Genomic DNA, 12,502 nt, shown 5'->3' on the forward strand with positions numbered 1-12,502 from the left:
CACGCCGGGAAGTTTAATTCATTCCTAAGGGCCGCGCGCGCGGGGGGTGATGGGAAATGTAGGCCCAGAGCTCAAATTGTCCAACGTTTATTTAATAGAAACCAAAAGAAGAGACAGAAAAGGGTAAAAAGTCTTTTTCATCCCCAAAACGAGAACGGAGGGGGCCTAAGGGCGACCCTATAACAGCAAATACAACCTGAAGGCTTCTGAAACATGGAGGTGATAAAGGAGAGGGCGGCCATATTGGATGGGGGTCCGCCATGTTGGATGGGGGGTCGGCCATGTTGGATGGGGGGCCGCCATGTTGGATGGGAGCGGCCATGTTGGATGGGAGGCGGCCATGTTGGATGGGAGGCGGCCATATTGGATTTGGGCGGCCATGTTGGATGAGGGTCAACCATGTTGGATGGGGGGCCGCCATGTTGGATGGGGGGTGGCCATATTGGAGCTCGAGGGCGGCCATGTTGGATTTGGGCGGCCATGTTGGATTTGGGCGGCCATATTGGATGGAACGCCGCCATATTGGATGGGGGGCGGCCATGTTGGATGGGGGCGGCCATGTTGGATTTGGGCGGCCATGTTGGATGGGGGCGGCCATGTTGGATGGGGGGCGGCCATGTTGGATGGGGGGCGGCCATGTTGGATGGGGGCCGCCATGTTGGATGGGGGCCGCCATGTTGGATGGGGGGAGGCCGTGTTGGATGGGGGAGGCCGTGTTGGATGGGGGGCGGCCATGTTGGATAGGGGTGGCCATGTTGGATTTGGGGCCGCCATGTTGGGCCTCCATGTTGGATTGGGGCGGCCATGATGGAGATGAAGTGCGGCCATGTTGGATTGGGGCGGCCATGTTGGATGGGGTCGGCCATGTTGGATTTGGAGGCCATGTTGGATGGGGGGTGGCCATATTGGAGCTCGAGGGCGGCCATGTTGGATTTGGGCGGCCATGTTGGATTTGGGCGGCCATATTGGATGGAAGGCCGCCATATTGGATGGGGGGCGGCCATGTTGGATGGGGGGCGGCCATGTTGGATGGGGGGCGGCCATGTTGGATGGGGGGCGGCCATGTTGGATGGGGGGCGGTCATGTTGGATTTGGGTGGCCATGTTGGATTGGGGGCCGCCCTGATGGATTGGGGGCCATGTTGGATGGGGGGTGGCCATGTTGGATGGGGGGCGGCCATGTTGGATGGGGGGCGGCCATGTTGGATGGGGGGCGGCCATGTTGGATGGGGGGCCGCCATATTGGATGTGGGGCCGCCATATTGGATTAGGGGGCCATGTTGAATGGAGGGCAGCCATATTGGCTAGTGGGCCGCCATGATGGAGCTGGTGGGCAGCCATGTTGGATGGGGGGCCGCCATGTTGGGCCTGGATAGCCGCCATATTGAACCTGGACATAGAGGGTGTTTTTGGGTGTAAATAGGGTAGATTTGGGATCCGGAGGGGGGGGGTTTAATGGCAGCAAGTGGGGCAATGAGCAGCAGGAGGAAGTTGTGGAGCATCAGCAAATCTGGTCCTCCTGCTCAGGATCTCGTACGTACATTCATCCCCACAACAGCCAGAGACGCTGGGAGAGGAGTCGTCGATATCGAACCTGGAGGGGGAAAGGATGGATTGGATGGGGGTCAGCAGAGGGGCCACATCAAAACCCCATTGGGATGCTGGGGGGATATTGGGGTGGGGGGGGAGGAAGGTGGGGGGGGGGGGGAAGAAGGGGGTGTTGATGGAAGGGGGGGGGAGAAGGGGAGGGTTTGAGTGGGGGGGGATTTATTTGGGGGGTGGGGTTGATTGGGGGGGTGGGGGTAAGGGGGGGGTAGATTGGGGGGGGGTTAATTGATGGGGTGGGGAGAAGGGGGGATTTGATTGGGGGGGTTGATTGGGGGGGTTGATTGGGGGGGTTGACTGGGGGGGGTTGATTGAGGGATTGAGAAGGGGGGTTTGATTGGGGGTGGGGGTAAGGGGGCAAAGGGGAGGATGGAGGTAAGGGGGGGGGTTGATTGGGGGGGGGGTTGATTGATGGGGTTGAATGGGGGGAGGTTGAGGGATGGAGAAGGGGGGGTTTGATTGGGGGTGTGGGGAGAAGGGGGGGTTGGGTTGATTGGGGGAGGGGTGGGAAGAAGGGGGGGTTTGATTTGGGGGGTTGATTAATGGGGTGTGGGGAGAAGGGGGGGTTTGATTGGGGGGTTGATTGTGGGGGTTGACTGGGGGGGGTTGATTGAGGGAGGGATGGGGAGAAGGGGGGTTTGATTGAGGGATGGAGAAGGGGGCTTTGATTGGGGGTGTGGGGAGAAGGGGGGGTTGGGTTGATTGAGGGGGGGGTGGGGAGAAGGGGGGGTTGATTGGGGTTGGGTTGAAGGGGGGTTGATTGAGAAGGGGGGGTTGGATTGGGGGGGGGGAGAAAGGGGGGGTTGATTGCGGGGTGGGAAAAATAGGGGGGAGAAGGGGAGGGTTTGAGTGGGGGGGGAATTTATTTGGGGGGTGGGGTTGATTGGGGGGGTGGGGGTAAGGGGGGGAAAGGGGAGGATGGAGGTAAGGGGGGGGGTTGATTGGGGGGGGGTTGATTGATGGGGTTGAATGGGGGGGGGTTGATTGAGGGATGGAGAAGGGGGGTTTGATTGGGGGTGTGGGGAGAGGGGGGGTTGGGTTGATTGAAGGGGGGGGTGGGAAGAAGGGGGCTTTGATTGGGGGGTTGATTAATGGGGTGTGGGGAGAAGGGGGGTTTGATTGGGGGGTTGATTGTGGGGGTTGACTGGGGGAGGTTGATTGAGGGATGGAGAAGGGGGGTTTGATTGGGGGTGTGGGGAGAAGGGGGGGTTGGGTTGATTGAGGGGGGGGGTGGGGAGAAGAGGGGGTTGATTGGGGAGTGGGGGAAGGGGGGTTGATTGAGAAGGGGGGGTTGGATTGGGGGGGTGGAGAAAGGGGGGGTTAATCGGGGGGGTGGGAAAAATAGGGGGGAGAAGGGGAGGGTTTGAGTGGGGGGGAATTTATTTGGGGGGTGGGGTTGATTGGGGGGGTGGGGAGAAGGGGGGGAAAGGGGAGGATGGAGGTAAGGGGGGGTTTGATTGGGGGGGGTTGATTAATGGGGTGTGGGGAGAAGGGGGGGTTGGGTTGATGGGGGGGGTGGGAAGAAGGGGGGGTTTGATTGGGGGGGTTGATTGGGGGGGTTGACTGGGGGGGGGGTTAATTGAGGGATTGAGAAGGGGGGGTTTGATTGGGGGTGTGGGGAGAAGGGGGGGTTGGGTTGATTGGGGGGGGGTGGGAAGAAGGGGGGGTTTGATTGGGGGGGGGTTGATTGATGGGGTTGAATGGGGGGGGTTTGATTGAGGGATGGAGAAGGGGGGTTTGATTGGGGGTGTGGGGAGAAGGGGGGGTTGGGTTGATTGAAGGGGGGGGTGGTAAGAAGGGGGGGTTTGATTTGTGGGGTTGATTAATAAAGTGTGGGGAGAAGGGGGGATTTGATTGTGGGGGTTGATTGTGGGGGTTGACGGGGGGGGGTTGATTGAGGGATGGAGAAGGGGGGTTTGATTGGGGGTGTGGGGAGAAGGGGGGGTTGGGTTGATTGAGGGGGGGGTGGGGAGAAGAGGGGGTTGATTGGGGGGTGGGGGAAGGGGGGTTGATTGAGAAGGGGGGGTTGGATTGGGGGGGGGAGAAAGGAGGGTTTGATTGGGGGGTGGGGAAAATAGGGGGGAGAAGGGGAGGGTTTGAGTGGGGGGGGATTTATTTGGGGGGTGGGGTTGATTGGGGGGGTGGGGAGAAGGGGGGGGAAAGGGGAGGATGGAGGTAAGGGGGGGGGGGTTAATTGGGGGGGGGTTGATTGATGGGGTTGAATGGGGGGAGGTTGATTGAGGGATGGAGAAGGGGGGGTTTGATTGGGGGTGTGGGGAGAAGGGGGGGTTGGGTTGATTGGGGGAGGGGTGGGAAGAAGGGGGGGTTTGATTTTGGGGGGTTGATTAATGGGGTGTGGGGAGAAGGGGGGATTTGATTGGGGGGGTTGATTGTGGGGGTTGACGGGGGGTGTTGGTTGAGGGATGGAGAAGGGGGGTTTGATTGGGGGTGTGGGGAGAAGGGGGGGTTGGGTTGATCGGCGGGGGTGGGAAGAAGGGGGGTTTGATTGGGGGGGTTGATTGTGGGGGTTGATTGTGGGGGGGGGGGTTGATTGAGGGAGGGATGGGGAGAAGGGGGGGTTTGATGGGGGGAGAAGTGGGGGGTTGATTGAAGGGGGAAGAGGGGGGTGCGATTGGGGGGGTTGATTGAGGGGGTGAGGACAAGGGGGTTTGGATGGGGGGTTTGATGGGGGGGAGAAGGGGGTTTGATTTGGGGGGGCTGATAGGGGGGTGTGGAAAAGGGGGGGGTTTATTGGGGGGGGTTAATTGGGGGGGTTAATTGGGGGGTGAAGCGCTGGCGCAAGGTCAGAGGGGCAAAATCACAAACTGCATAACCCCAAAGTGCCCCAAAAATGCCCCAAAAATACCCCCAAAATACCAAAAATACCCCCCAAAAATACTCCTCAAAACCCCAAAATGTCCAAAAAAATACCCCCCTTCCCCAAATTGCCCATAATACCATCAAAAATACCTCAAATACCCCCAAAAATAATCCAAAATTACCCCTAAATACCCCCATAACCCCAAAAGTGCCCCAAAATTACCACAAAAATATCCCAAAATACCAAAAATACCCCCAAAATACTAAAAAATATCCCCCAATACTCCCCAAACACCCTAATTACCCCCCAAAATAGCCAAAATAACCCCCAAAATCCTCTGAAAACACCCTAAAAATACCCCAAAATGCCTCTAAATATCCCAAAAATACCCAAAATACCTAAAATACCCCAAAACACCCCAAAAAACTGAATAAAAGAATAAATAAAAGGCCAAAAAACCTCAGCATAAAAAGGGATTTAAAACCCTCCTCGAAACCCAAAACAAGAAGGAAAATCCTACATTAAAAGAGCCAAAAATGGGCCAAAATGCCTCAAAATTGCCCCAAAAATCCCTGCAATAAAAGGGAGTAAAGGAAGAAATTGTGAAGGGTTGAAGTTTTTGCTTCAAAACATGCAAAAATGGGATAAAAAGGGGGAAAAATGGGCAATTTGAGGCCGAAATCCCTGTTAAACTGTGGGAAATGAGCTCAAAAACCCCATTGAAAACACTAGAAATGGGCTTCAAAGGTCCAAAAAAAGGATTAAAATCCCTTTTAAATATTAAAAATACCTTAAAAAGCCCAAATTTGCCTCAAAACTGCATTTTGGGGAGGGGGATTTAATGGGGGGGGGGGATTTAATGGGGGTCCCCAATGTAACCCACCTCTATGAGCAGCAGGCCCCGGCCTACTCAAAAGAGCCCAAAAACCCCATTGAAAACACTAGAAATGGGCTTCAAAGGTCCAAAAAAAGGATTAAAATCCCTTTTAAATATTAAAAATACCTTAAAAAGGCCAAATTTGCCTCAAAACTGCATTTTGGGGAGGGGGATTTAATGGGGGGGGGGGGGGGGATTTAATGGGGGTCCCCAATGTAACCCACCTCTATTAGCAGCAGGCCCCGGCCTACTCAAAAGAGCCCAAAAACGCCATGGAAAACACTAGAAATGGGCTTCAAAGGTCCAAAAAAAGGATTAAAATCCCTTTTAAGCATTAAAAATACCTTAAAAAGGCCAAATTTGCCTCAAAACTGTATTTTGGGGAGGGGGATTTAATGGGGGGGGGGGATTTAATGGGGGTCCCCAATGTAACCCACCTCTATTAGCAGCAGGCCCCGGCCTACTCAAAAGAGCCCAAAAACGCCATGGAAAACACTAGAAATGGGCTTCAAAGGTCCAAAAACAGGATTAAAATCCCTTTTAAGCATTAAAAATACCTTAAAAAGGCCAAATTTGCCTCAAAACTGTATTTTGGGGAGGGGGATTTAATGGGGGGGGGGGGGATTTAATGGGGGTCCCCAATGTAACCCACCTCTATTAGCAGCAGGCCCCGGCCTACTCAAAAGAGCCCAAAAACCCCATGGAAAACACTAGAAATGGGCTTCAAAGGTCCAAAAAAAGGATTAAAATCCCTTTTAAACATTAAAAATACCTTAAAAAAGCCAAATTTGCCTCAAAATTGCATTTTGGGGAGGGGGATTTAATGGGGGGGGGAGGATTTAATGGGGGTCTCCAGTGTAACCCACCTCTATTAGCAGCAGGCCGCGGCCTACTCAAAAGAGCCCAAAAACCCCATGGAAAACACTAGAAATGGGCTTCAAAGGTCCAAAAAAAGGATTAAAATCCCTTTTAAACATTAAAAATACCTTAAAAAGGCCAAATTTGCCTCAAAACTGCATTTTGGGGAGGGGGATTTAATGGGGGGGGGGGGATTTAATGGGGGTCCCCAATGTAACCCACCTCTATTAGCAGCAGGCCCCGGCCTACTCAACAGAGCCCAAAAACCCCATGGAAAACACTAGAAATGGGCTTCAAAGGTCCCAAAAAAAGGATTAAAATCCTTTTAAGCATTAAAAATACCTTAAAAAGGCCAAATTTGCCTCAAAACTGCATTTTGGGGAGGGGGATTTAATGGGGGGGGGGATTTAATGGGGGTCTCCAATGTAAACCACCTCTATTAGCAGCAGGCCCCGGCCTACTCAAAAGAGCCCAAAAACCCCATGGAAAACACTAGAAATGGGCTTCAAAGGTCCAAAAAAAGGATTAAAATCCCTTTTAAGCATTAAAAATACCTTAAAAAGGCCAAATTTGCCTCAAAACTGTATTTTGGGGAGGGGGATTTAATGGGGGTCCCCAAAGTAACCCACCTCTATTAGCAGCAGGCCCCGGCCTACTCAGGTCGCCAGCGCACTGTAAGATATATGGGGATATATTGGGTTATGGGGATGGGGGGGAGGGGGAAAATGGGGTGAAAAGAGGCGATTTTGGGGTTTGTGTGTGTGTGTTTTTTGGGGTGGTTTTGGGATTTTTTGGGGACTTACTGTAATGCTTCTCTGAAGAACTGATAGGCGCCGTGGTTGTGTTTGAAGACGGTCAGCATCACCTTCTTCATCTGGGTGCTGTGTCAATGAGATGAATGAGGTCCAAAAATGGCTTGTTTTTAACCCAAAAATGAGCCCTCCCCCCCCCCAGTCCATCCTCACATCTATATGGACGGTCAGAGGGATGAATGGGGTCCCAAAAATGGCTGGTTTTAACCCAAAAATGAGCCCCCCCTCCCCCAGTCCATCCTTATCTCTGTGGGGAGAGTCAGAGGGATGAATGGGGTCCAAAATGGGCTGTTTTTAACCCAAAAATGAGCCCTCCCCCCCAGTCCATCCTCATCTCTGTGGGGAGTCAGAGGATGAATGGGGTCCAAAAATGGCCTGTTTTCAGCCCAAAAATGAGCCCTCCCCCATCCCATCCATCCTCACCACTGTGGGGAGTCAGAGGGATGAATGGGGTCCAAAAATTGCATGTTTTTAACCCAAAAATAAGCCACCCCACACCCCAGTCCATCCTCATCTCTATGGGGAGAATCAGAGGGAATAATGGGGTCCAAAAATGGCCTGTTTTCAGCCCAAAAATGAGCCCCCCCCCACCCCCAGTCCATCCTTATCTCTATGGGGAGAGTCAGAGGGATGAATGGGGTCCAAAAATGGCCTGTTTTCAGCCCAAAAATGAGCCCTCCCCCATCCCATCCATCCTCACCACTGTGGGGAGTCAGAGGGATGAATGGGGTCCAAAAATGGCCTGGTTTTAACCCAAAAATGAGCCCTCCCCCCCCCAGTCCATCCTTATCTCTATGGGGAGAGTCAGAGGGATTAATGGGGTCCAAAAATGGCCTGTTTGGGGTCCAAAAATGGCCTGTTTTTAACCCAAAAATGACACCCCCACCCATCCCATCCATCCTCATCTCTGTGGGGAGTCAGAGGGATGAATGGGGTCCAAAAACGGCCTGTTTGGGGTCCAAAAACGACCTGTTTTTAACCCAAAAATGAGCCCCCCCCACCACCACAGTCCACCCTTATCTCTGTGGGGAGAGTCAGAGGGATTAATGGGGTCCAAAAATGGCCTGTTTTGGGTCCAAAAATGGCCTGTTTTCAGCCCAAAAATGAGCCCTCCCCCCCCCAGTCCATCCTCATCTCTGTGGGGATGCTCAAAGGGATGAATGAGGTCCAAAAATGGCTTGTTTTCAGCCCAATAATGAGCCCCCCCCCCCCCAGTCCATCCTTATCTCTATGGGGAGAGTCAGAGGGATTAATGGGGTCCAAAAATGTCCTGTTTGGGGTCCAAAAATGGCTTGTTTTCACCCCAAAAATGAGCCCCCCCACCCCCAGTCCAACCTCATCTCTATGGGGAGGGTCAGAGGGATTAATGGGGTCCAAAATGGCCTGGTTTTAACCCAAAAATGAGCCCCCCCCCAGTCCATCCTCATCTCTGAGGGGAGAGTCAGAGGGATGAATGGGGTCCAAAAATGGCCTGTTTGGGGTCCAAAAATGGCCTGTTTTCAGCCCAAAAATGAGCCCTCCCCCCCAATCCATCCTTATCTCTGTGGGGAGAGTCAAAGGGATTAATGGGGTCCAAAAATGGCCTGGTTTTAACCCAAAAATGAGCCCCCCACCCCCCCCACATACATCCTCACCTCTATGAGGATGGTCAGAGGGATTAATGGGGTCCAAAAATGGCCTGTTTGGGGTCCAAAAATGGCCGTTTTTTAACCCAAAAATGAGCCCCCCTCCCAGTCCATCCTCATCTCTATGGGGAGGGTCAGAGGGATTAATGGGGTCCAAAAATGGCCTGTTTGGGGTCCAAAAATGACCTTTTTTCAGCCCAAAAATGAGCCCTTCCCCTCCACCCCTCTTCACCCAATCTATGGGGATGGTCAGATAAATCAACGGGGTCCCAAAACGACCCGTTTTTAACCCAAAAATGAGCCGACCACCCCCCCAGTCCATCCTTATCTCTATGGGGAGAGTCAGAGGGATGAATGGAGTCCAAAAATGGGCTGTTTTGGGGTCAAAAATGGCCGATTTTTAACCCAAAAATAAGCCCCCCCACCCCCAGTCCACCCTTATCTCTGTGGGGAGAGTCAGAGGGATTAATGGGGTCCAAAAATGGCTTGTTTGGGGTCCAAAAATGGCCTGTTTTCACCCCAAAAATGAGCCCCCCCCAGTCCATCCTCATCTCTGTGGGGAGAGTCAGAGGGATTAATGGGGTCCAAAAATGGCCTGTTTTTAACCCAAAAATGAGCCCCCATCCTTATCTCTGTGGGGAGAGTCAGAGGGATGAATGGGGTCCAAAAATGGCCCGTTTGGGGTCCAAAATGGCATGTTTTCAGCCCAAAAATGAGCCCTCCCCCATCCCATCATCCTCACCTCTGTGGGGAGTCAGAGGGATGAATGGGGTCCAAAAATGGCCTGTTTGGGGTCCAAAAATGGCCTGTTTTCAGCCCAAAAATGAGCCCTCGCCCCCCCACAGTCCACCCTTATCTCTGTGGGGAGAGTCAGAGGGATGAGTGGGGTCCAAAAATGGCCTGTTTGGGGTCCAAAAATGGCCTGTTTTCAGCCCAAAAATGAGCCCTCCACCCCCCAGTCCATCCTTATCTCTGTGGGGAGGGTCAGAGGGATGAATGGGGTCCCAAAACGGCCTGTTTTCGGCCCAAAAATGAGCCTCCCCCCCCCAGTCCATCCTTATCTCTGTGGGGAGAGTCAGAGGGATGAATGGGGTCCAAAAATGGCCCGTTTGGGGTCCAAAAATGGCCTGTTCTTAACCCAAAAATGAGCCCCCCACCCCCCAGTCCATCCTCATCTCTGTGGGGAGAGTCAGAGGGATGAATGGGGTCCAAAAATGACATGTTTTCACCCCAAAAATGAGCCCCCCCCCCCCACCCCCAGTCCATCCTTATCTCTATGGGGAGAGTCAGAGGGATGAATGGGGTCCAAAAATGGGCTGTTTTGGGTCCCAAAATGGCCTGTTTTTAACCCAAAAACGAGCCCCCCCCCCCATCCTCACCTATTGGCCACCAGCTGGAGGATCTGCAAGAAGAACTTCCCCAACCCTTTCCTCCTCACTCTGTTTTCCAGCTGCACTTCGTAGCTGAAATCAGAAACAAGGCGACGTTTTTTGGGCTAAATCACCCCATTTTGGTTAAAGGGGGGGTCTCTATTCCCACTTACCAATATAAAACCTCATCCCCACATTCAATATCGAAGCGGAAATGGGAAAAAGCCACTGGGTTCCCTTTGGGTTCACGTGCAATAAGGAACCAGGCGCGTTCATCCGTCAGCTCTTCCCTTTTCTCCCTGTCTTTCCAACCCCATTCGCTCTGTTCGTACCTATATAAGGTCATATACACGCTCAAGCTCGTATCTATGGGGTCGTTTTGGGGTGAAACGGAGCGGTTTTGGGTACTCTTACAAGGTCTGCATGTTGCTTTTGGTCAGTTCGAAAGCCCAGTCGATGGTGGGGGGATCCAGGTCGGTGACACGGTGGCATTCAATGGAGACGTTGAGGCTGGGGGGGGGAGAAAAGGGAGAGGGATGGAGATGGGGGGAGATGGGGGGCAATGGGGGGCAATGGGGGGTAACTGGGGGGCAATGGGGGGCAACTGGGGGGGACTGGGGGAGATGGGAGGGAATGGGGGGCAATGGGGGGCAATGGGGGTAATGGGAGGTAACTGGGGGCAATGGGGGGCAATGGGGGTAATGGGGGTAATGGGGGTAATGGGAGGTAACTGGGGGCAATGGGGGGCAACTGGAGGGCAACTGGGGGGCAATGGGGATCAATGGGGGCAACTGGGAGGCAATGGGGGGCAATGGGGGGCGATGGGGGGCGATGGGGGGCGATGGGGATCAATGGGGGCAACTGGGAGGCAATGGGGGGCAATGGGGGGCAATGGGGGGCAATGGGGGACAATGGGGGGGACTAGTAGGGACTGGGGGGCAATGGGGGGCAACAGGGAGGCAACTGGGGGGCAATGGGAGGCAATGGGGGCAACTGGGGGGCAATGGGGGGCAATGGGGGGCACTAGGGGGGCAACTGGGAGCAATGGGAGGCAATGGGGGGGAATGGGGGGCAATAGGGGGCAACTGGGAGGCAATGGGGGGCAATGGGGGGCAACTGGGGGCAATGGGGGCAACTGGGAGGCAATGGGGATGCAATGGGGGGCAACTGGGGGGTACTGGGGGGCAATTGGGGGCAATGGGGGCAACTGGGAGGCAATGAGGGGCAATGGGGGGCAACTGGGGGGGACTAGTAGGGTCTGGGGGGCAATGGGGGCACTGGGAGGGACTGAGGGGCAACTGGGGGGCAATGGGGGGCAACTGGGAGGGACTGGGGGGCAATGGGGGGTAATGGGAGGGGGCTGAGAGGGCAACTGGGGGGCAACTGGGGGGCAATGGGAGGCACTGGGGGGCAATGGGGGGCAATGGGAGGCACTGGGGGGCAATGGGAGGCACTGGGGGGCAATGGGGGGCAACTGGGGGGCAACTGGGGGGCAATGGGGGCAACTGGGAGGCAATGGGGGGCAATGGGGGGCACTGAGGGGTAAATGAGGGGGCAACTGGGGGGCAGAGGGGGGGAATGGGAGGGAACTGGGGGGCAATAGGGGGCACTGGGGGGGATTGGGGGGTAACTGGTGGGCAACTGGGGGGCAATGGGGGGCAACTGGGAGGGGCCTGGAGGGTACTGGGAGGGACTAGTAGGGACTGGGGGGCACTGGGAGGCAACTGGGGGGTAATGGGGGGGACTAGTAGGGACTGGGGGGCAATGGGAAGGCAATAGGAAACACTGGGGGGGACTGGGAGGGACTGGGGGGCAATGGGGGCAACTGGGAGGCACTGGGGGGCAACTGGGAGGGACTGGGGGGCAATAGGGGCACTGGGGGGCAATGGAAGGGACTGGGAGGGACTGGGGGGCAACTGGGGGGCAATGGGAGGGACTGGGGGGCACTGGGGGGCAACTGGGAGGGACTGGGGGGCAACTGGGAGGTACTGGGGGGCAACTGGGAGGTACTGGGGGGCAACTGGGAGGTACTGGGGGGCAACTGGGAGGGACTGAGGGGCAATGGGAGGCAATAGGGGGCACTGGGGGGGGACTGGGAGGGACTGGGGGGCAATGGGGAGCAATGGGGGGGAATGGGGGGCACTGGGGAGGAATGGGGGGGGCTGGGGAGGAATGGGGGGGGCTGGGGGGGGACTGGGAGGCAATGTGGGGCACTGGGGGGAACTGGGGGGGACTAGTAGAGACTGGGGGGCAACTGGGGGGCAATAGGGGGCACTGAGGGGGACTGGGAGGGACTGGGGGGCAATGGGAGGCAATGGGGGGCACCTGGGGGGCAATGGGAGGCAATGGGAGGCACTGGGAGGCACTGGGGGGCAACCGGGGGGGCAATAGGGGGCAACCGGGGGGGCAATGGGGGGCAACTGAGAGGCAATGGGGGGTAAATGAGGGCAACGGGGGGCAATGGGAGGCACTGGGGGGCAATGGGGGGTAACTGGGGGGCAATGGGGGGGTCTTGGGGGGCAACTCACCCATTCC

At 55.6% G+C, this 12,502-nt stretch overlaps 1 protein-coding gene across 1 annotated transcript; it reads right to left on the bottom strand.

Moving 5' to 3' along the window:
• Positions 1 to 71: 71 nt before the first annotated feature.
• NAA40 (N-alpha-acetyltransferase 40, NatD catalytic subunit) lies at positions 72 to 12,499 on the bottom strand. The gene is made up of 6 exons (XM_085535480.1): positions 12,496 to 12,499; positions 10,382 to 10,550; positions 10,141 to 10,299; positions 9,977 to 10,060; positions 6,964 to 7,041; positions 72 to 1,593 (listed from the first exon to the last, which is right to left on the bottom strand). Exons 1-6 carry the CDS (start codon positions 12,497 to 12,499, stop codon positions 1,452 to 1,454), a joined length of 636 nt encoding a protein of 211 aa, XP_085391606.1. The 3' UTR covers positions 72 to 1,451.
• Positions 12,500 to 12,502: the final 3 nt, after the last annotated feature.

This window comes from Coturnix japonica, unplaced genomic scaffold (genome assembly GCF_054131305.1).
Source record: "Coturnix japonica strain WE unplaced genomic scaffold, WE-NBRP24 Scf124, whole genome shotgun sequence".
Classification (NCBI taxonomy): Eukaryota; Metazoa; Chordata; class Aves; order Galliformes; family Phasianidae; genus Coturnix; species Coturnix japonica.